Source organism: Amphiprion ocellaris, chromosome 21 (assembly GCF_022539595.1).
Source record: "Amphiprion ocellaris isolate individual 3 ecotype Okinawa chromosome 21, ASM2253959v1, whole genome shotgun sequence".
Lineage (NCBI taxonomy): Eukaryota > Metazoa > Chordata > Actinopteri > Pomacentridae > Amphiprion > Amphiprion ocellaris.
Genome location: NC_072786.1, coordinates 2,371,506 through 2,394,528, shown reverse-complemented (window position 1 = coordinate 2,394,528; position 23,023 = coordinate 2,371,506). Strand labels below are relative to the sequence as shown.

The following is a 23,023-nucleotide window of genomic DNA, read 5'->3' as shown; positions in this document are numbered from 1 at the left end:
CAGAAAGAAAGCAGATGCCTGTAAAAAGGGAGGTGGCCCAGCACCACCACCTATATATATATATATATATATATATATATATATATATATATATATATATATATATATATATATATATATATATATATATATAAAAATATAAAAGCATATTGATACAAATATTTATTTCTCTTTTGTGTCTTTTTTCTTCTTTTGGCCCAACAGATTGTGATGATGTTATCTGCCTGGTGGAGCCCCTTCACACCACAACAGACCTTGTAACTGTAAGTAGGCAATACTCCAAAGATTTTGCCAAATGGTAGTTTAAGTCCACTGAAACATATTCAAATGGTAGTTTCAGTCCACTGAAACATATCAGTCATCTAGGATGAAGAGGATGAAACTGTGTCTGCTGCCTTTACAGAGGGGGATCCAGAAAGGCACACAGAGGTATGTTACTGATAGTTCTCTTCCCATTCACATTTCTGAACATTCTGGTGGAATATAGAGTGTGACATTTAGCCTACACTGAAGTATTGCACATTCTCATCCTTTTTAACAGAGCATGGCTGGACAGCAGCAGGATGCTTCCTCAACTTCCACTGCACAGATTGACTCAGTAAGATGGATGTTCAGTAAACACCAGAGGTTCATTCTGTGGAATTCATGTGCAACTGTATCATTTAATCTCCTTTATGTATTCCCAGTTATCAGTAAAACAGATTTACAAAATCCACTTGCTGACAAAAATCCAAAAAACAGATAAAGAAATGCAGTACTTGGACCGCCAGATTAAGAAGGCAGATCTGGAAATTGAAATACTGGAGCACAAGTTAGAGGTGGGTGCAGGTCACAGGTGAATTATGTTAACTACTGGAACATGAACTAAACTAGCTCTTTTATTTGTAGGAAATAAAGAAGACCAAATGAAATGTATGTCATGTGTTTATTTCACTGCTGTGGTGGTGATGATGGTGACTTAAACTCTGCAGTGATTATTGCATATGGTGTCTCTGACTGCTCTGCTGTCCTGGATAGCTGCAGGTGGATGAGGTCATCATCTGGGTCTTCAGTTTGTAGGGCAGAGTGTTGCTCTCCTCTAATAGTGGTAATATTATGAAGAACAACACATGCCACAATAATATCACAGGCCTCTCAGGAGTCACCCTGAGGTGATGTAGACACTGGAAACAGGCTTTCAGCAGGTCTATGGTCATCTCCACCCAGGCTCTCATCCTGCAGTGAGCCCGGTTGAAGTTCTGTTGGGGGTCTGGTTCAGGGTCAGGGTATGAGGTCATCAGCCTGGGTTGGCATGGTAACCCCTGTCACCCAGCAGAAGGCCATCAAACTCTCCTGTAATGTATAGTGGATACATTAGAGTATATTAAAGGAGGGAGACAAGTGAATTATATTGTTTAAATCTTTAGGCTGTTTACCACGTTGCAGTCTGTTGCTCAGGTTAGACTCATGATAAATCCTCCAGTCATGAACAGATCCAGACCACTTGGCCTCCACATTAGAAATGCTGTATGCAGCATCACATATGATCTTGACAGTGCAGAGAATGACTGATGTTGAACTATGATGCAGTCTTTAACATTTTGAAACCGTAGTCAATCTACCTGTAACCTACCTGCACATTTATGCTGTGAATGGACTTCCTGTTCACATGATCAGCTTCATTATGTGAGGGAGCTGTGATGGGGATGTGTGTTCCATCAATGCAGCCAATCACACTGAGAAATCCTAAAAGAAATTAAAATGACTAATCCCAGTCTGAGGTTGCAACACAATGTCATTAACAGAATAGGATTTAAAATTAATTTAGCAGATCTCTACATCATTCACCTGCAATCCTGTGAAACTCCTCCTTGATGACTCTGACAGGTTTATGTCCAGGGAAAACCACAAAGATGGTAAAAGTCATTTCAGGGCCAGACACACTTTTCTGACCGTCCTGCATACAGTTGTCTTACTGAAGTGCTCTGCATCTCTGACATTATATAAAAAACTTCCAAAAGAACCACAGTACAACACACAATATCTGCTGGGATGTGAGAGCATGACTGTGGTTGGTGATGTTGTAAATGTAAGGATGGATTAGGTTGGATGTAGATTATGGACTGTGATGTGAAACGGTACCGTTCAAAAAGATAATTGTCTGGAAATGCAAGAACATCTATGTGAGGTCTGATAACAATCTCCTGATGAATATTTAATTCTCTGTGCAGTAATGCTGCTCCTTCATCCACTGGATCGTTAATAAAAGGACATGACATTTATAGACAGCAAAACGAGGCTCAAAACTCACCTGCTGAATGAATGAATGAATGAATGAATGAATGAACGAATGAATGAATGAACGAATGAATGAATGAATGAATCTAATAGCATGTGACTGAAAGAGGGCGGAGACTGAGAGAAACTCAAGGTTTACTGAGATAAACCTGGTCCTGACCAGGTTAGATTCATAGAGTCTGTTACTATGGTAACTGACCGAGAGTTTAAGTTACCTCTCTTTGTGAAACAGGGTAGAGTTACCCCTCTGTCTCTGGTTTGAGTTACCTCCCTTTGTGAAACGGAAAACTCTGAGTTTCCCTCATTTCAGGGTTAACAAACTCAGAGTTTTCACTAAAGCTGCTTCGTGAAACGGACCCCTGGTCAGTCAGGTAAAATGTTCCCACAATGTTCAACAGCATAGTACGACCCAAAGCTGTTTAAATCAATCCAGCTGGACTTTAAGAAAGTTAAAGTCCAGCTGGATTGATTTAAACAACTTTGGATGACCATGACCTGGATGAATGAGAAACTACACAGACAGCATAGTATGACAACAACTGAAGAACGTTCTCGATTCAACATTCAGTTTTGAGAACATTTGCACATTATGATCTAATGGTGTTGTCACCAGATACTTTTAGAACATCTTTTGTTATCCTGCCATTAACCCTCGTGTCGTCCTGCGAGTCAAACTGACCCGTTTTAAAGTTTGAAAATGTGGGGGGAAAAATTGTTTTCACATTGAAAACATCCCCATTTTCAACATTTTTGGGAAATTTTTGAAACATTTTTGGTGAAAAAAAAAACTTAAAAAAATGTTTAAGAACATTCACAAAAAAATCTGGATTTTGGTAGATTTTTTTCCTGAATGTTCTTAAAGAAAATAGAAGTTTTACTGTAATCATTTTCGATATTTTTAGGATTTTTTGGGGAAATTTTTACTCATTTTTAAAAATTTTTTTTTAACAAGTTTTATTTTTTTTTATTTTTTTAAATTTTTAAAATTTTTTTATTTCTTGCCAAATTTGGGGGATATATTGTTTTTTTTTTATATATAAAACCTTTAAGGAAAACTTAAGGAATTATTGGAATTTTCTTCCTGAAGGCTTTGCAGATTTTCAGAAATTTGGGGAATTTTTTTGCAGAATTTTTGGATTTTTTTCAGACAAGGAAACAATAAGTTTGGTGCCCGTAAATGAGGACAACGGGAGGGTTAATGAAGAACACTCAAGGAACTAAACTTCCTGCTGAAAACGTTCTAGAAAACCTTCTCAATGTTCCTTAATAACAAAGGACAGACGTTCTCAAACCAGCGTTAATGTTTGGGAACGTTGTTGAAGGAACACATTAGAGGACGTTCTTCCAGAAAACATTCTCGATGTTCCTCAATAATAATGGAAAGACGTTCTCAAACTAACATTAATGTTTTGGGGACATTGTTGAGGGAACATATTATAGAATCAATAAAATGTTCCCACAATGTTCCACAAAATAATAAGATAACAAATTAAGAACATTCTTAATTCAACATTGAGTTTTGAGAACGTTACAGCAAAATGATGTAATAGTGTTAGTTTCTCTCTCAAGGAACTAAAGTTCCCGCTAAAACGTTGCTGAGGGAACGCATGACAGAACGTTCTTCTAGAAAACCTTCTGAATGTTCCTTAACAACAAAGGAGGGACGTTCTCAAACCAACATTCAACATGAATTGGGGACGTTGTTGAGGGAGCATATTATAGAAGCTATAAAATGTTCCACAAAGTAATATGATAACAAATGAACAATGTTTTAAGTAATGTTGCCTTTAAAAAGAACCCTTGGCGAACTAAACTTCCTGAGAAAACGTTGCTATATATCCAGATTACCATCTATGTTCTTCCTCCAAACCCATTTTATGATTGGGATTACAGGCAGTTCTTTAGGACTGCTCTCAAATAATTGAAATGTTACTAAACAAGGTTATACTTATCAAATTAAATAGCTCTGGTCTCCAGTATATTGGCGAATTCGGTTCTTTGTACTTAATTTATTAGCATGATTTCTTTTTAATATGTTGTGTACAGACTTAATTACTTCTCTGTCTACTTTTCTTACTCCATGTAGGTTTCCCAGAGACTATGGGTTGAGGAGGAAGTGGAAGTTTGTCGGCTTAGACCTGGTGTCATTCCATCAGTGTTAAACTTCCCGGCTCATCTTGGAAGAGTACGTGCCAGAAAGACCACGACCAAGCAGCCTTGAGATCTTAGACAGCATCTCCCTGAGGTGGGTGTCGACGGTGTTCACAGTCAGGTCTGTGGTAATCCTGTCATAAAACAAAACAGAAAAAAATCTAGATTATAAATCAACATGTAACCAAAGCACTCTGTGTATAACGCCATAGTATAGGATGTAGTTCAGAAAATGTCAAAGTATAGTATGCTTTACTCAAGAATAACATAGTATGGCCTGTAGTTCATATTACAGCATGTTGGCAAGAAAAAAAAAATATAGATCATTATGTGGTTCAAAAAGCCCAAAATGATAGGATGTTGTCTAAAATTGTCATGTATGATATGTGGTTCAAAAAATGTCAGTGCAGTATATTGTCAAAATAGTATGTAATTCAAGAAAACATCAGAGTATAATATGTATCTAAAAAATGCTATAGAATAATAATTTCAGTGCACAAGTAAAAGTATAGTAACTTTTAAAACTGTTCGAATTCTTATATGTTGCTAAAAAAAAAAAAAAACTAAAACAAAAAAAAATGTCACAGTAATATGTCAATTAAAAAAGCCTATAGTATAGTGTGTCGCCCAACAAACATCATAGTATAGCATGTGGCTCTAAAAACGTCACAGTATAGCCTTTAGTCCACAGCAGTCAGTAGGTGAGGAGCAACACAAAAACAGTCTAAACACTGGTTTCCAGAGGGTTAGATGAGAATTTATTTGAAAGAGTAAGTTTACAACAACACAACATGTGAGGGGGTTATAAACAAATGGGTGTTAGTAAAATAAAAATAAATAAACAGAACTAAAAGTGAACTTCATGTTGACATTGATGGGCATTCCAACCAGGAACAAAGTAAAAGATAATCAATACAAAAAAAACTCTTCCTGTTCACCTCTTAAAACCCCAAAACACACCGCAATAGCACCCTAAACTAAAACTACCAATAGGTTCCCTGTTTTCCTTTGTGAACAATTCAAAGGTCCCTCTCTATCTCCCCACACATCCACCAACCACTGGAACACATCTCCAAAGTTCTGCTGGTCCAGCTCAGCTTCCCCTCAGAAGAAGTGCTGCCACCTGCCAGATGAAGGAGCCTATTGAGAGGCAGCTGGCATCGTGATTGGACTGTACTTTGGTCTGTTCCAATCCAGCTTCAGCTCCAGAGACGGCAGGTGGGACGAGTCAATGGAGGCCAGGTGGATGAAGACATGAAGCTGAGTACAATCCAGAAAACAACAGAGGAGGAGTGAAGCAGCCCAGAGCCAGAACAACCAGAGTAGCATCGTATGTCTCTTAGAAAACATCATAGTATAGCCTTTGGTATGAAAAAACGCCATCATATACATCGTATATTGTACAAATAACAAGTCAAAGGAAAGAGACATACATTGTAGAATTGTAGTAATTGTGGGCTGACTGATTTGCTGATTATCAGTATTTTATTTTTTACTGATTTACGGTAATAAATACATTTAAAAATGGTGCTACTTTGGCTCTGAACCTTTATCTACCTGTGGTCGCTCTGTCTTCTGGAGTGATTTGATTGGTTATACGTCACGAATAAAACTCCTTTAACTTAACATCTGTAAACAAAACAAAAACGTATCAACAAAGTTTTCTGTTAGAGTTTGTGTTCTTCTAAGTTTAACTCCAAGATTTTAAATACTTTCATTTACTGCAAATGAATATCTACTCCAGATGTCTCACTAATAATAATTATCAGCCTTAAAAACCCACAAAACACCCCTCTATACTCGACCACACTTAGTACAGTCTGGTTCCCCCTTCTGTAAATCTGCTTGGAATCGTCCACTTCCTGTTTGTCAAAGTGGCCTTCTACCTGGACAGGTTTTGTTGGAGCTCATGCAACAAACATTTTGGGTAACTGCACTTTAATATGGATGGATGACACTGAATTAGAGTCTGTTTTAATGAGACTGAGTTAAGATGTGTAGCTCTGTCATTAAATAGGAAATTATTTCTCAGAATTGACAGAGAAAAGTCTGAAATGTTTGCTAGGTTAGCGTCCCACATGTTCTTTGGCTAAGCTAAAGCTAAGTCTCTCCAACTTCTGGATCTCTTGAGTTGCTTGTTGTTAAAATATCTTGCTAGAGGTGCTGAAGCTCAGCAAGTCTGAGATGTTTGTTCAAAATCAGCTCATTCTCAAGTCTTACCTGAACTGTCCTCTTTTGTTTGAACTTTCCCTGAACTTAGGAGTTAATGACAGAGCAGCACATCCAGACTCAGTCTCATTTATGTAGAGATTAAACTTCAGTGTCATTCATTGATGTTAAAGTGCAGTTTTTCAAATGTTTGTTGCACATGCTCCCGACCAAACCAGTCCAGGTGGAAGACGATGTGAAGAGAAAGCTCCAGAGGATGAACATCACACATTTACGTTGGAAATAAATGTCCTTTAATTAGACATTGTCATGCAAAAGTTGGATTTCCCTTTAATGATGTTCAAATCTTTGTTGAGTACTTTGTTGATGTTGGTTTCTAAATGTTTCTTGACACTTGGCCCCAAAGATTAAAACCTTCTACGGCTCACAAGCTGCAACAATTCACACATTATCAACTATCTTTCTGACTAAACTAAGATAAAAAGTGAAGAACTGCCTGATTCCTGCATCATGAATGTAAATCTTTTTGGTTTTTACGACAGTAAACTGAATATATTTGAGTTTGACATTTTATAAACCAAAACAATAAATGAATTACTGGAGAAAACGACAGATTATTCAATTTTTTTAAATTAATGGACAGAGAAAATGTGTTTTCCAACATATATTGCTGAATTACTCCAACATTACAAGATACATACAATTTTAATTCAATTTTATTTATATAACGCCAATTACAGGTCAAATTGTCTCAAGATGCTTTATTTTTATATTTTTTTTGTCATATTTAAAATATGACAAAGTAAGAAATTTAAACCTCTTGACTAATCCAATTCATTATTTAGTTTTTAAGAGACTAATTGACAATTCAAACTTTCTCCACTAAAACTAATAAACATGAGGTCAAATAGAAGGAACAGTTTTAAATACTGCAGTCCCACGACGACAAGAATAAAGTTTGTCAACAAAAACTAAATCTGCTGGTGGATTCCATTAAAGTCCTAATAAATGATAATAAAGTGTGATACTAAAGGTTTGTGGTGCTAAAAATCTCAAAGATATCGAGTTGAACATGTGGATGGAGGTTGATAAAAGTTGACCTCCCTTCATTTCTCTGGAGCGACTCCATGGATTTTATGGATGGTGGTTAAAGACCTGCTCTTCTAGTCGTCTTCCTTCTAGTCGCTGTAAAAAGTCAGTCCATCCTGGCCGACTTCAACACCTCTTCATGACAAGTTGTTCTGCCTCGGACCTCGTGGAAACTCAAGAAACTTGGGAAAACCTGTTGAGACTCGAAGAACTCGTGGAGACTCGAAGAACTCGTGGGGCGGGGGAAGGTGTGGTGGGTGGTGGGGGGAGGTGGGGGAGTAGAGGGGGGAGGCCGCCACCCACCTCCCCGCCTACTCTCCGCCCTGACTCCACCCAGACTCCGCCTTGGCCCTGCCCATGAGGTCACTTCAGGAACTACGATGCCAAAGGGACGACGAATTTATTTCTTTTTATCTGATCTGTAGCTCAGTGAGTTAAGGATTTGCCTATGGAGCTGCAGGTTGCTGGTTCAAGACCAGACACTTCTTAAATTTTATCAAAATCCTGACAAAGACAAAGAAAGAAAAGTGCCAGTGGTGGGTCTTGAACCTGCGACCTTCCACTCTGTAGTCTATCCTCTTATCCTCCTGAGCTACTCGCTCAGATACTAATTCTTCTTTTTTTTGCGCATTTATCATCTATTTTTTGTCATTTTCGAGGTTTTTTTGAACTCGAGTCTCAACTCGACCGTTTTTCTCAGGAGGTTGGACTTCAGCCTTTGTGCTGGAGGGTGGAACCCTCAGTTCCAAGACTTTCCAAAGCCTCCACACCTCCCGAGTCCTCAGGACCTGAGCTTTCACACAGTCTGAGGGCTGAAATTTTCTAAGTTCCACAGTAGTTCTCTGTTAGTTTGAACCTTCAGACAGTCTGAGGACTGAAATTTTCTAAGTCCCACAGTAGTTCTCTGTTAGATTGAACTTTCAGACAGTCCAAGGACTGATATCTTCTAAGTTCCTGAGTACTTCTCTGTTAGTTTGAACGTTCAGACAGTCCAAGGACTGAAATCTTAAAAGTTCTTGAGTAGTTCTCTGTTAGTTTGAACCTTTAGACAGTCTGAGGACTGAAATCTTAAAAGTTTCTCAGTACGTCTCTGTTAGTTTGAACTTTCTGGTTAACAGAAGCCTTAAAACTTGTGACCATGAGTCTTGATTTCACATTTAGACCATCCATCTGAGTTCTTCTCAGACCTTCACCTGTGGGTTTTTTAGAAATCCTCAACAAACTTTGATTCTCTTCACTGAACAGTAAAGTTTGTGGAGATCAGAAGGTAACATTAGTTTGATCAATGCCTTCAACTACTAGTAGACTTTATCTGGAAAGCAGTTTTCTGAAATGAGTTCTTAGTAAATCTGTCCACAATCAAACCAAGAACATAGAAAGAGGAAATGTTTGAAGAAACAACTTGTTTTCATTTCAGACTAGAAAACGCTTAAAGAGCTTTATCTGTTTTATTCTGTTTTAGCGCTTTTTCATTGTTTTATTGTCTCTTCTGTTTAATTTGATCTTCTAAAGTTTAACTGGTGTCTTTTCAAATGTTTTGGCATTAGTTTGATTCTTCTTAAACGTTTAGTTTTGCTCTTTTCTCACCTTTTATTCTTTTCTAATGTCTGATTTGATTTCCAAATGTTTTTTCTTTTTAATGTTTAATTGTTTTTTCAAATGTTTTATCGACTTGTTTGAGTTTTTTTTTCTTTCCCAATATTTAATGTTTCGATTAAATGTTTAAGGTTTTTCTTTTTAAATGTTTTACCACCTTTTACTGTTTAATTTTCTTTTTAAATGCTTCATTGTATTTTCTGTTTAATTCCTATTTGAAGTTTTATTGTCTTTAAGATTTAATTTTCTAATTAAACATTTAATTTTTTAATTAAATATTTTGTCTTTTTAAAGGTTTAATAATCTAATTAAATGTTTTGCATTGTTTAAAATGTTTAAACAATGCAAATTCTTCTTGTTTAATTGTATTTTTTAAATGTTTAATTGTCGAAAATATTTTATCTGTAATTTTGAATATTTGTATTTTAAAAATTCTGTTTAATTTCATAATGACATGTATTGTATCTTGTTGAATTATCTCATTCAATATTTTGTCTGTTTAATATAATTTAATTGTATTTAATGTTTAACTCTATTAAACAGACAAAATATTGAATGAGATAATTCAACAAGATACAATACATGTCATTATGAAATTAAACAGAATTTTTAAAATACAAATATTAAAAATTACAGATAAATTATTTTCAACAATTAAACATTTAAAAAATACAATTAAACAAGAAGAATATTAAACATTTTAAACAATGCAAAACATTTAATTAGATTATTAAACCTTTAAAAAGACAAAATATTTAATTAAAAAATTAAATGTTTAATTAGAAAATGACATCTTAAATTTCTTAAAACTTTTTAATAATAAAACTTTTTTAAAGTTTTATTGTATTAATTATTTTTCCTTTGATTTAATTGCTTTTTGTTATCTAGTTTATTTCTTTAATCTTCTTTTTCTGTGAAGATTTTAACCCCAACCTTAAAAATGAAATAAACCCATAAATCACAATGAAAATACTTCTGTTGTCACAATCATGAGTTAGTCAGTTATTCAGTTTATCAATTCAACTTTATTTGTTCAGCACCTTTCACACAGATGACAAAACTAAACAAGCAAAGAGAAAAAAACTATGCTAAAACTATGATTAAAACTCAAAAACATATTTTAAAAAAGAAAGATTTAACATGGTAATAAAATGTGTTGTGTCCAGGGGATGGAGGGAGTTTATTGAAGTCTTCTTGGGCTCACATGGGAAATCATTTAAAATATAAACTTGATATTCAGTCTAAGGAAACTGCAGAGTGACAGAAGAACCAACAATATCTCCTGTTTTCTCCTTTAATGAGTCGACTCTTCTTGTGCTTTCAGACCAAAGAACTACAGACTCTTCACAACCTGCTCAAACTCTTGGTACAGGACCTCACCACACGGGTCAAGAAGGTTTCTGTCTCATTTCTACTCTGAAGCTCACCTTCTCCTGCTCAAACTGCTGACAAATGTTTCTGCTGCTCTAAAGTCTGGTCTCCAGAACTTCCTAAAAACTCTCAAAGTCTCTTCTGCTGCAGGTTGCTTTGTAGAACTGTTCCAGAAAACCTCACTAAACCACATGGAGGGGCCTCAAGATAGTCGTCCAAATGAAACCATACAAAAACCAAACTAGCACAACCCAAACACTAAAGTCTCCTGCAGCCTACCAGAGAACCTCTGAGAACAGAGAATCAGGACAGGAACTCTTACCTTCTGGACAACCAACGCTGGTTCACAAACAAAAATACAGAATGTGTCTGACCAAAAACCTCTGAAGACTCACTACAGCCAAGATAAAGACACAACTCAGCTGCATCAAATCCACTAATCACTGCACACATTAGCACCATGTGCTAACTGTGGCTAAAGAACCTCATTTACCAAGACAACTATCCAGTACAAAGCCCTAAAACACACCAAGAAACACATTAAAGACGATTTTACTGCTGGAAGCTGCAAGCCAACGCCTAAAGAACAAACTAAAGCAATGGAACCAAACCCAGTTCACTGGTGAAGAGAAACAGAGGAAATGTTTGTCTGCAGCTAAATAAAGCAGGAAGACACTGAGCTGCTCAGGTGTTCCTGATAACACCAAGCAGCCACCTGGACAGCCAATAGGAACACAGCTTCCTGGAAGTCCAGAGGGCTGGCTTAGTGAAGGAAATTTAGTTTAAAGTTGAGGCAGAAAGTTAACAAAGAAAGTTGAAAACCACCTTCTGATCCCTGAAATCTCTGAGTTTTCACACAAAGAACACCTGAACATGTCAAACTGGTTCCATAGTAGAACCATCATTGTAAAAACATCATAGTATGGTGTGTTGCTCAAAAAACATGAGGACCCGGCTGTCAGGGGACAAACATGTAAGAAACATGAGAACAGAGAGAACCCAACCAGTAGGTCACAGTTTATCATCATCTAATCATCTCCTGAAGTCCATATGGTGAGAGACATCAGTATCTGGTTGTTCATTTACCAGAGGATGCTTATAATCATGCTGATGTGGTCTGTACTCTACAGCAGTGGTTCTCAACTGGTCTGGGCCTGGGACCCACCATAAAACTGAAATGACAAGTCGTGACCCAAACAATATTTCTCCAAAAATCAACAATTTATTGATTGAGCATTCGAAGACAAAACTTTTAAACCTGAACTCAAGTACTTCACAACAACTCAAAATCAAGCAGCAATACTAATTCAAGTACTGAGGACTTTGAAACAAGTAGAACAATAGCCTCAAGTAGTTCTCAGGATATATAAAAGTGCATTTTTTTTCTACAAAAAAAGTGCAATTCAACAAAACCAGTAGCTTCTCATAATACTGCACAAGTCTGCAACATTGCTGTTGTAGCTGGAGAAACTATGTATAGAAATATGTGCAAAAGAGTCCAAAACATGAAAACTGATGAAGTGCATTCAACAAATTATTAAAGTGAAGAAATGCTTAATGTTCTGATCAATCTCAAAATGTAAACACAATAAAACATTTTTCAAAGGGCTTAACTATATTTGAAAGCCAATATTTGGGGAAAAAAATTGTGTGCAATATTGAAAGAAAAGTGTGTTTTTAAGCACTTACAAATAAACAAAAGTCACAAGTCACGATAAAAGTACTGCAGAACTACATGAAGTTCTAATGGCTTAGCTGAGGATGCTTTTTGGCCTTTACAAGAGTCTCAAAATCTGGCTGTATGCATGATAAAGCAACTCTGAGGTCATGCTCAATGTTCAGTTTATTTCGGTATTTTGTTTTCAGCTGAACAAGAGCTGAGAAGCCACATTCACAGAGGTATGTGGTGCTGAATGGTAGGAGGATTTTTACAGCTCGACTAGCAATGGAGGGATACTCTCTCATCACATCGTTGCACCAGAACTGGGAAAGGCTTACCTCTGTGAATTTCTTTCTGAGAGTGCGGTCACATGATAGCTCCACCAGCTGACATTCATCGCTGCTAGGCAACGTGATGCTTTCCATGTTTATTCCAAACGGGTCGCGCACCCAGTCGTCCTCGGGTTGTTTATCGGGAAAGTAGTCGTTAAACCGCTCGAAAAGTTTATTCAGATGCGTGCTTTTGGACTCCTTTGTCTTCGATGTAGGAAAATCCATATTTAATGTACTCGCTGTCGTACTTGCGTTTAGCCATGCTGCTGTTGCTATGAAAACATGCAGTTTCTTCTACAGTAATACGAGTGTCCTCACCGGTCGCTGCTGACACGACGACCCCCTGCGGGTGCGGAGGGGAACTACAATGACTCGCCACTAAATTGGATTATCTTTATTTTTCTCTCTTTTTAGAAAAAGGCTCGCGACCCACCAAAAACGGCCCCGCGACCCACTTTTGGGTCGCGACCCACCAGTTGAGAAACACTGCTCTACAGTATTTTAGTGACTCAATAAATGCCTAAGTTGTTTTTTTAAATGCTTTTTAGTTTTTAATAAACATTTAAGAGCCTATATGTAATCAATAAATGGCCTTTGTCTATCTTAAGAAAAATTCACTCAGAACTCTGATATGTTAACAGTACTAAATAAATCAATAAATACATGCATACACACAAAAATAAGTTAATACATTAACTGTGTTAAGATAAGATTTAGATTTTTAAAAAAGTTGTTTATGTTTTTGCAGAATCCAGTATTGCTCACTGGTTGGTCATTACATTTTGTTAGTTTGATTTCACTGTTTAAAATGATGCCACCTCTTTTCAGACAGAACCTGTGATAATAAAACAATACAAAATTTTTAGTTCCGTGTTAATAAAGCACTTAAAGCTTTAAGTATGGCTAAATGCTCTTTTCAAAATTAAATATATCACTCCTTAGGTGGTAGTGGCCCCAAGTTCAGTAAAGTTGGAAAGATATTCACAGATTGGGACTTCCAGCATCAATAACTCATTAGATATAGGTTGTCAAAACATAAACGGTGCCTCTTTCCCATTGTTGCAAGGCAGACAATGTGCTACAAGCCCAGTTTTATCAAAAGTAGCTGTCTTTCAAGCTACAGGAATAACATTGGTGTCTATGGAGTGAACAGGGTCCGTCTGCAATTTGCAAAACTGCTGCAACAGTAAAGAGAGACAAATATTCAATAACTTCACTCTTATACATTGTAGTGTCACTAAAATCACTGCAGCCTTCAACTGGTTCCTGTTGACAAAGTGTTTTAACAGAAATGTAAATGCTGTAATTTGATTCTTTTAATGAACCATGTAACTTGAATGGATGTGATGCTGGTGTGACCACAGTGCACACGTCTGATGTTGCTCACAGTGGTCCAAGGGACGCTCAGGGAGTTTGTGTGTTTGCTCACACTCAGGAAACATTACAGGGAACATTGGTCAGAGGGTAGATGTAATACTAGATGGTAGACACTGTTTGTTGGATACCAAACACTGCACATCACCACTAACACACCATCCCCACTGTGAAGCATGGTGGTGGCAGCATAATTTTTTTATTCAACATAACAACCAAAACTCTGATGTTCCACTTAGAACAGTTAACTTCAGCTGATAAAAGACTTCAAATCCCAGAAAATGCTTTTCTTCCTCCATCTGTCCAAAGACTTTACTGCCGTATATGAAACAACAGATGGTCATTCTCACAAATATATTTTCTAATATCTAGAACATGTGAATATATGAGGCTTTGTGACTTTTAGACCTTTATATTTGTGTTTAAAATGGTTGGGATCCCTGATTTCTAATGACGGTATGGACACTGGAGTTCTGCTGCAGGTGGAATAAACAAGCACATGGTTTGTTCATGTGGTTGATGTCGGACCAATCAGAGAACAGGTGGACCAGGGAACAGGAAGTAGTCAGGAGAAGTGTGAAGGAACGGGTTGTGGGTGGAACATGTAGAACTGGTGACTGCAGGAGTGAAGTGAGTCCAGATGTGGTGACTTTAGTTCATCTTGTGTGTCTTTGTGGTGTTTTCTGTCATCTAGTCGTCCATCTGGAGTGTTTCATGAAGTCGTACGGATCATTAGAGGACTCTTTGTTTTGGGGTGTTTTGTGTTTCTTTGTGGTCATTTTATTGTCTGTTTTTGTTATATTGTGATTCTGTTGTGGTGTCATTGTGTCTCTGTAGTTGTTTGTGCTTTGTTTTGTGTCAGCGTATTCATTTTCCTGTCATTTTGTGTTTTGGGGTCATTTTATTGTCTGATTTGGTACTTTGTGGTCGTTCTGTGTCTTTTTGTGGTCATTTTGTGTCTTTTTGTGGTGTTTTTGTGTCTTTTTGTGGTGGTTTTGTGTCTTTCTGTGGTCATTTCGTGTCTATTTGGGGAAATTTTATTGTCTGGATTTGCTACTTTGTGGTTGTTTTGTGTCTTTTTGTTGTCTCTTTTTTCTCTGGTGATTTCATTTCTCTCTGTGGTCATTTTATGTTTAGTTTTGGTCATTTTGTGTCCCTTTGTGGTGGTTTTCTGTCTCTTTGTGGACATTTTGTGTCCCTTTGTGACGTTTTTATTGTCTGGTTTTGGTACTTTGTGGTCATTTTGTGTTTTTGTGGCCATTTTATTGTATAGTTCTGTTACATTGTGATCCTGTTGTAGTGTCATTGTGTCTCTGTAGGTTTTCTTTTGCTTTGTTTTGTGTCATTGTGTTCATTTTCCAGTTGTTTTGTGTTTCTTTGGGGTAAGTTCACACTCTGGTTTTGGTATTTTGTGGTTGTTTTGTGTATTTTTGAGGTGTCTTTTTGTCTTTTTAGTGATTTCATTTCTCTTTGTCGTCATTTTGTGTCTCTTTGTGACGATTTTGTGTTTCTTTGTGGTCTTTCTGTGTCTGGTTTTGCCACATTGTAATCCTGTTGTGGTGTCATTGTGTCTCTTTGTAGAATTAAAAAAACATTTTTTTGCTTTGTTTTGTGTCATTGTGTTCATTTTCCAGTCGTTTTGTGTCTCTTTGTGTCTTTTTTGTCCATTTGTGATGATTTTGTATCTTTTTGGGGTAATTTTATTGTCTGGTTTTGGTACTTTGTGGTCTCTTTGTGTCATTTTGTGTCTCTTTGTGGTCACTATGGTCACTTCTTTAATCTGGTTTTGTTTATTTGTGGTCGTTTTCAGTCTCTTTTTGTCTACATTGTCATTTCGTTTCTCATTTTGTTAATTTTTCGTGTCTGTGTTTTTTTCTGGGTCATTTTGAGTCTAAACCTGATCTTGTCACAGTGAAACTCTGGATGACTTTTGTTCTTGTTTCGTCTTGAAGCTGCTGAAGAAGCTGCAGGTCGACCTTCATCTGGACGTTCTGGACGTATTTCAGGTTCCTGATGTTCTTCAGGACAAACTGAACCACCGGTGAGAAGTTTCTGTTATTTCCTGCTCCTGTTGCTTCACTCTGCTGCTGTTCAGTGTTCATCTTCTGTTTTAGTGCCGGTTTGTTCTCGCTTCAAACGGCTGTGATTTAACACTTATTAAACTGCAATAAGAAGCTTTTATTGTGAAAATATTGCACCTGAGGAACACAATGTGACTCCTGGATGCAACAAACACTTCAGTTTTTCAGTTCAGTCTTTCAAACGCGTCTCCAAACAGTTTTCAGGTATTTGCGCTAATTTTTTGTGACTTTGTGACAATTTTGTGTCACTTTGTGCAGATTTTGTGTAAATTTGTGGTTATTTTGTGAGATTTTAATGTGTCTTTGTGCTCATTTTTTCTCACATTGTGGCCAATTTGTGCCACTTTGTGAGTATTTGGCGACTTTCTGGCAGTTTGTTCATACAATTTGTGTCAGTATGTTATCTATTTCTGTAACTTTGTTGAATTTTGTGGCATTTTCTGGCATTTTTGTGTCACTTTAGGGCCATTTTTGTCTGACTTTATGGTAGTTTTGAAGGACTTTGTGTCATTTTGTACTCATTTTATGTCACTTTGCTGTCATTCTGTGTCACACTGAAATATTTTGGTGACTTTGTGGTCATTTTGTAGCTATTTTCTGCCATTTTACAGTCATTTTCTGTCACTTTGTGCCATTTTTGAAGTTATTTTATGTCTTTATTCATACAGTCAACAAAGTAACTTAAAAAACTAGTGAATAACCAAGAAAAACCTTAAACTGAGTAAAAATCTAAAAAATTGCCATGGAAACAATCAATAAAATTATGATAAAACCCAGAATCATGCACATAAGAATAATTAGTTTTTGTAACGGTTTGATTTTCAGCTCATGTTCATATGTTAATTAGAAGCAGCAGAGAGTTTGTAACTAATTAACTGTATTGAAGAAACCAGATCTGGTTTGTTATCAGAGTCCAGTTCATTGTTTGATTTGTTTTCCACTGACTTTCAGCTGAATTCTGATCCCAGGATAAACTGTCAGCAGCCACTAGATGGCAGAAAAGTCAAACTAAACGACACAAAGAGCAGCTTCATTTCAAACGTTCGACTCAGTCACACACGAAAAATAGAGTTTGAATACTTTAACTTAGGCATTTTACGTTGTCATGTAATTATCATTATCATAAACTGATCTACACATTTTTAAAAAGATTTATGCTGATTTATGGTGAGATACAAGTAAAAGCATGACAATTTTACAATATAAAATACTTTTCTTCCACAATATCAAGGCTGATTTCCAAAAATATGGAAGTATTATCGGATCAAATGATAAAGATCTAAATAGTTGAGAATATTTTGAAATAAACAAGATCCAGGATTTTTGGCTGGTTCTTAAAATGAGCAAGAAAAAATATAAAATGATACATAAATAATAGTAATAATAAATTAAAAAAATATAAAAATCTGACATGGGCTTAGTTTTCATAACAGAGTTTCAACAACAATTTAAAAAAGGAAAATTTGCTCCTAATTTCTAGCAAAAGATGGAAAAAAAATATGATTTCTACTCTGTCAAAGCATCAAAACATCATTTATGGTCAGTCATCTGACCCTTAAAAACCTGTTGCTGGGTTTCAAAAATCTGTTATTTAAAAAAAAAAAAAAAAAAAAAAACACCAAAATGACGTTATTTATTAGAGCCACAAACGGTATAAACAGAAAAAAAATATTAAATATTACATTTTCACATTTCTGACAGTTTTTTAATGACGTTGTCGCAGCGTTCTGTTCCTTTTCTAGAAATCAAGCGAAATCTGAGCATAAAATTTTGATATTAAAAGTTCACCAAAAATAACAGGATTTGGTAAAAATTAAAAAAATTCTGCGTTCTTTATTGCAACCGATGAGCCATAACTGACTCATCTGTGACCAAAGATTTTTCTGTCTCTGTTTTCACCAAATTTCATGGCAGTGGGGGTTAAATTTCTGGAGATACTGAACCTTTTACCCTCCTGTTGTCCTCATTTACGGGCGCCAAAAAATGTTGTTTCCTTGTCTGAAAAAAATCCAAAAATTCAGCAAAAATATTCTCCAAATTTCTGAGAATTTGCAAAACCTTCAGGCAGAAAATTCCAATAATTCCTTCGAAGTTTCCTTTAAAAGTTTTGATTAAAAAAATCCCCCAAATTTGGCAAGAAAATTCTTGTAAATATTTTCAAAAAATGAGTAAAATCTTCAAAAAAAATCCTAAAAATATCTAAAGTGATTCCATATATATCAGTAAAATTTCTAATATTTCTTTAAGAACATTCACATAAAAATCCACCAAAATCCAGCAAAATTTGCTGGATTTGGGTTGATTTTTATGTGAATGTTCTTAAGAAACATTTTTTAACATTTCTTTTTTCCACCAAAAATTGTTCAAAAATTTCCCAAAAATGTTGAAAATGTGGACATCAGAAGTTTCACTGTGAAAATGTGTTATTTTTTCCCACATTTTCAAACTTTAAAACTGGACAATTTTGACCCGCATTACGACACGAGGGTTAAGATGGCTTCCAAGGTTTTTTTGAGGCCGAAAATGAAAGAAAAACTGAATTCTTTTGATGCTGTAGCTCAAAAATGTTGGTTAAATATCGACCAAAGACAGTATTTTTCGTAGTAAATATGGATCCATTCATATGTATATACACTAAATCCATCGCAAACCACATTGAACTGCTTATTAAAGCGCACAGTGACAATCAATACAACAAAAAAGTAACTGAAAGTTTTTAATAGTAATTGTTGTTCACTGAATATAAACCTTTATCATGATTAATTTTCGGTTTTATCTCCCAACTTTATAATGTTTACATGAGTTCATATCACAGATCAGAAGCAATACACCACCTGGAACAAGGCAAGGTTTGAAAACACACAAAGGAAAAACACTATTTACAAACTGTATATAAAAGATGGACGTAGCCTCTCAATCTAAAAAGTGAAGCTGTCTTCTTTCTACCAACCACCAGGAGGCGACTCTTCTGGTTCTAAAAACAAACTGTGACGATGTAAATTCTCACTTGATTTGCTACCTGGTGAACATTTTCCTCATGAGTTTATGGTCTCAATCACTGGTTTTAGGACTTTTTGAAGACAGCACGATGTTCATTTTGTAAAGTGTGATTCTAATTTTGGGGGAAATTAATAATAAAAGGGGGAATGTTTCAGGACGGGGTTACACTATACAAGCCTGGATTGGATTTCCATTTTCAAGGGCCAATAATTTAAAAATTTGTCTTGTGCTGGAGCAATTCATCACTTCAATCTGCTGGAAACTATTCTGTCTGGTCGTCCATGGGCCGACAGATACTGGTACCAAACCTAAGTTGTACTAAAATGTACGTTGTGTTACTGTAAGTACATTAAGATGTAAGAGTCTTTCCACACTGGCAGCTTCATCACTTATTAGTGAAACGCTCACATTCACCATAACTGTGATATTACACAATTCATTTAAATCTCACTATATGCAAAGATCACATCTAATATGAGTCAATAATCTAATAAAACTGTGTGAGAAAGGGTCATATTTTCTAATAATTAAACATCAGACCCAGATGAATAGATTTCTTGTTTGTCTCTACTTTATTTTCATGCTTATTTGTTTTTGTCATTTTGTGTCTTTTGTCATTTAATGTCTTGTTTTTGTCTTTTTTCGTCTTGTTTTTGTCATTTTGTGTCTCATTTTTGTAGTTTTGTGTCTTGTTTTTGTCGTTTTGTTTCTTGCTTTGTCATTTAATGTCTTGTTTTTGTCTTTTTGCGTCTTGTTTTTGTCATTTTATGTCTCATTTTTGTCGTGTTGTGTCTTGTTTTTGTCGTTTTGTGTCATTTTTGTCTTTTTGCGTCTAGTTTTTGTTGTTTTGTGTCTTGTTTTTGTCATTTTGTGTCTTGTTTTGTCATTTAATGTCTTGTTTTTGTCATTTTGCATCTTGTTTTTGTCGTTTTGTGTCATTTTTGTCTTTTTGCGTCTAGTTTTTGTTGTTTTGTGTCTTGTTTTTGTCATTTTGTGTCTTGTTTTGTCATTTAATGTCTTGTTTTTGTCATTTTGCATCTTGTTTTTGTCGTTTTGTGTCTCGTTTTGTGTCTCGTATTGTGTCTCGTTTTTGTCTTTTTGCATCTTCTTTCTATCGTTTTGTGTCTTGCTTTGTCATTTAATGTCTTGTTTTTGTCATTTTGCATCTTGTTTTTGCTTTTTTGTGTCTTGTTTTTGTCATTTTGTGTCTTGGTTTTGTCTTTTTGGATCTTGTTTTTGTCTTTTTGCATCTTGTTTCTGTCGTTTTGTGTCTTGCTTTGTCATTTAATGTCTTGTTTTTGTCTTTTGCGTCTCGTTTTTGTTTTTTGTGTCTTGTTTTTGTCGTTTTGTGTCTTGTTTTTGTCGTTTTGTGTCTTGTTTTTGTCTTTTTGCATCTTGTTTTTGTCATTTTGTGTCTTCCTTTGTCATTTAGTGTCTTGTTTTTGGGTCAGAAATCTATAAACTCAACAATATCTAGGACGGTGCATTAACATGTTTCCTAAATTCTCTCAGCTTTTACCCAAACCAACCAATGTATGGTTTATATTCGTAGGTGCTGACAGGAAAGTCTTCTCAGAAACTCAGAGAGCTAAATCTTAGCGATTAACTGGAGAAATGATAATCGGGGCAGAGTTTATTCCGTCGTTGTTGAGTCCGGGACTGAAGAATGGGAAGAGTTTGTCGGTGAAGCTGCAGCCGGTGAAGGAGTAGAGAAGCTCTGCAGCGTCGACGTCGTAGAAGGACACCAGACCTTCCTCGTAATCCACAAACACTCCAACCTTCTGGGGCTTCGGGTTTACAGACAGATGTAGCGGAGAGCCAACCAGTGCGGAGTATTCATCCGAATTTTTCAACCAAATGGTCCAGTGGCCGTTTTCTGGGCACAGCGGGACGACTCCTTTTCTTTTGATAGAAGCTTTCACGACTCCCAAAGTCCACCTCGTCTTCCCTTTGACCTCCGCCTCGAAGTAAAACCTTCCGGAGGAGAAACTCTGCTTCCCCAAGACGCAGCAGCTGGGGTTGAACCTCCCGCCATTGTCTGGGAGGTTCTTCTTCACGACGCCGTGGTGAACTTGCTTGCCATCGTCAGAGAGGATGAGGGCAGCATGGGCGGTGTCGGGGTCCAGCATCACGTCCACCGCAAACTGCTGAACCCGGTTCAGCTTTGCCTCCCGGAGCAGCTTCGGCATCTCTTTGCCGATCGCCTCCTCCAGCTGGTCCACGGCCGCCTTCACGGTTCCCTCGTAGGACGGCATGTCCACGTGGACCTCCGACCAGTCCTTGGTGAACCGGGAGGCATCCAGCGAGGAGAAGCTCTGCAGGAAGTGAAGGTGGTCTTTTGATCGAGAGAGCTGCTCCGCCTCGCCCCGCCTCCTCATTAGCTCCGAGATCTCCTCCTCCAGCTCCTGGATGTAACTTCTGGCCAGATTGTCTGTCGCCTTCTGCTTCTCGTCAATCATCCCGATGACCTCCGCCTGGGCTCTCTCTAAGGACTGAATCAGGGTGGTGAAGACCTGAGCGCCATCCGCCATCTCCCTCTCTGCTGCTTCCTTGCTGAGCTTCGCCAAACGTTTCAGCTCCTGGATCTTCAGTCGTCTCTCCTGGATCATCCGGTGGATTTCGGTTTCCTTCCTGCCGAGCTCTGACTTCTTCCTCTCGAACTGCTCTTTCAGCGGAATGACTTCGTGCGACTTGTGGTCTAAAACCGGACACAGCATGCAAACGCAGGTCTGGTCCGTCTTGCAGAAGAGCTCCAGAGGTTTGTCGTGAATCGTGCACATCCTCCCCTCCAGATTCTCCACCGGATCCGTCAACTGATGTCTCTTCAGGCGCGACGCCGTCAGGTGGGGCTTCAGGTGAACCTCGCAGTAGGAGGCCAGACACACCAGGCAGGACCTCAGAGCTTTCATTTTATTTTCGGTGCAGATGTCGCAGGGGACGTCCCCCGGTTTGGCCACTTGCTGGTTGGGGTTTTGCCTTCCTGCCAACTTCCTGAACTGAGCAGCCATCTCAGAGATGAAGGTGTTGACTCGCAGGTCCAGCCTCCGGTAGAACGGCTCCTTGCAGGTTGGACACTCACACTGGATGTTGGTGTCCCAGTGTTGCATGATGCAGTTTTTGCAGAAGTTGTGTCCGCACGGCAGTGTGACGGGATTGGAGAAGACATCCAGACAGATGCCGCACAGAAGCTGCTCCTCAGTCAGCAGACAGCTGGCGGCCGACATTATGACTCCCTAAAACAAAACCACATTACAGCGCTGTCGGTAAACTATTTTTATGAGCCAGCTAATGAATTCCAGAGCGGGATTCACAGCAAATGAGTTGAAATCATGCAGTGGCAGAAAAAAAAGCAGAAAAATGTAAATCATCCGCTGGACTCACCGATGTTGAATCTCTCAAAGGTCTTTAATCTCCACAGGTAAACCCTTCATTAAACGTCTGTCCTCTCTGTTGCTTCGTCTTTTGTCTCTGCTGATTTCCAGAGCTTCAACTCTCATCAGGTATTTAGCCGTGAATGTTGCTACGCCTCATTGTGCAGGTGAACCGGTTTGGTTTGTCGCTGCCTCATTATCAGTTTTTCATTCCTCTCCTTTTCTGGCTCAAGTCCAAACTCAGTCAAACACGCTCGGCTTTGCATCTGGAATTTTGTTTTTCATTTGTCTGTTTGTTCTAAATCAGATCCTGATATTTCCTGATATTTTTGTTGTTGTTTCCTAGCTGAGACTTGCTCCATACCATGATGCTGCCACCACCATGCTTTCATCATCATGATACTGCCACCCCCATGCTTCACATCATGATGCTGCCACCACCATGCTTCATATCATGATGCTGCCACCACCATGCTTCACATCATGATGCTACCACCACCATGCTTCACATCATGATGCTGCCACCACCATGCTTCATATCATGATGCTGCC

At 37.4% G+C, this 23,023-nt stretch overlaps 1 protein-coding gene and 2 long non-coding RNA genes across 4 annotated transcripts; 1 reads left to right on the top strand and 2 right to left on the bottom strand.

Annotated features, from left to right (window-relative positions):
• Nucleotides 1-265: 265 nt before the first annotated feature.
• LOC129347930 (uncharacterized) lies at nt 266-5,958 on the top strand. Its single transcript, XR_008600278.1, has 3 exons — nt 266-818; nt 4,364-4,522; nt 5,454-5,958. It is a non-coding gene; the product is annotated as an uncharacterized LOC129347930 (long non-coding RNA).
• Nucleotides 907-13,106, bottom strand: LOC129347931 (uncharacterized). 2 transcript variants are annotated; one of them, XR_008600280.1, is made up of 4 exons: nt 12,652-13,105; nt 1,613-4,562; nt 1,416-1,527; nt 907-1,332 (listed from the first exon to the last, which is right to left on the bottom strand). It is a non-coding gene; the product is annotated as an uncharacterized LOC129347931 (long non-coding RNA). The 2 variants fall into 2 exon arrangements; XR_008600279.1 differs by having other exon boundaries at nt 1,416-4,562; nt 12,652-13,106.
• Nucleotides 13,107-18,802: 5,696 nt separating this feature from the next.
• On the bottom strand, nt 18,803-22,942 carry LOC111568282 (E3 ubiquitin-protein ligase TRIM21-like). The gene is made up of 2 exons (XM_023269862.3): nt 22,482-22,942; nt 18,803-22,333 (listed from the first exon to the last, which is right to left on the bottom strand). Exon 2 carries the CDS (start codon nt 22,322-22,324, stop codon nt 20,696-20,698), a length of 1,629 nt encoding a protein of 542 aa, XP_023125630.2. The 5' UTR covers nt 22,325-22,333; nt 22,482-22,942; the 3' UTR covers nt 18,803-20,695.
• Between the last annotated feature and the right edge of the window lie 81 nt (nt 22,943-23,023).

Bases quoted from the DNA above. Each gene is read 5' to 3' on its own strand.
- LOC111568282 (XM_023269862.3), bottom strand. From the start codon at position 22,324: ATGTCGGCCGCCAGCTGTCTGCTGACTGAGGAGCAGCTTCTGTGCGGC.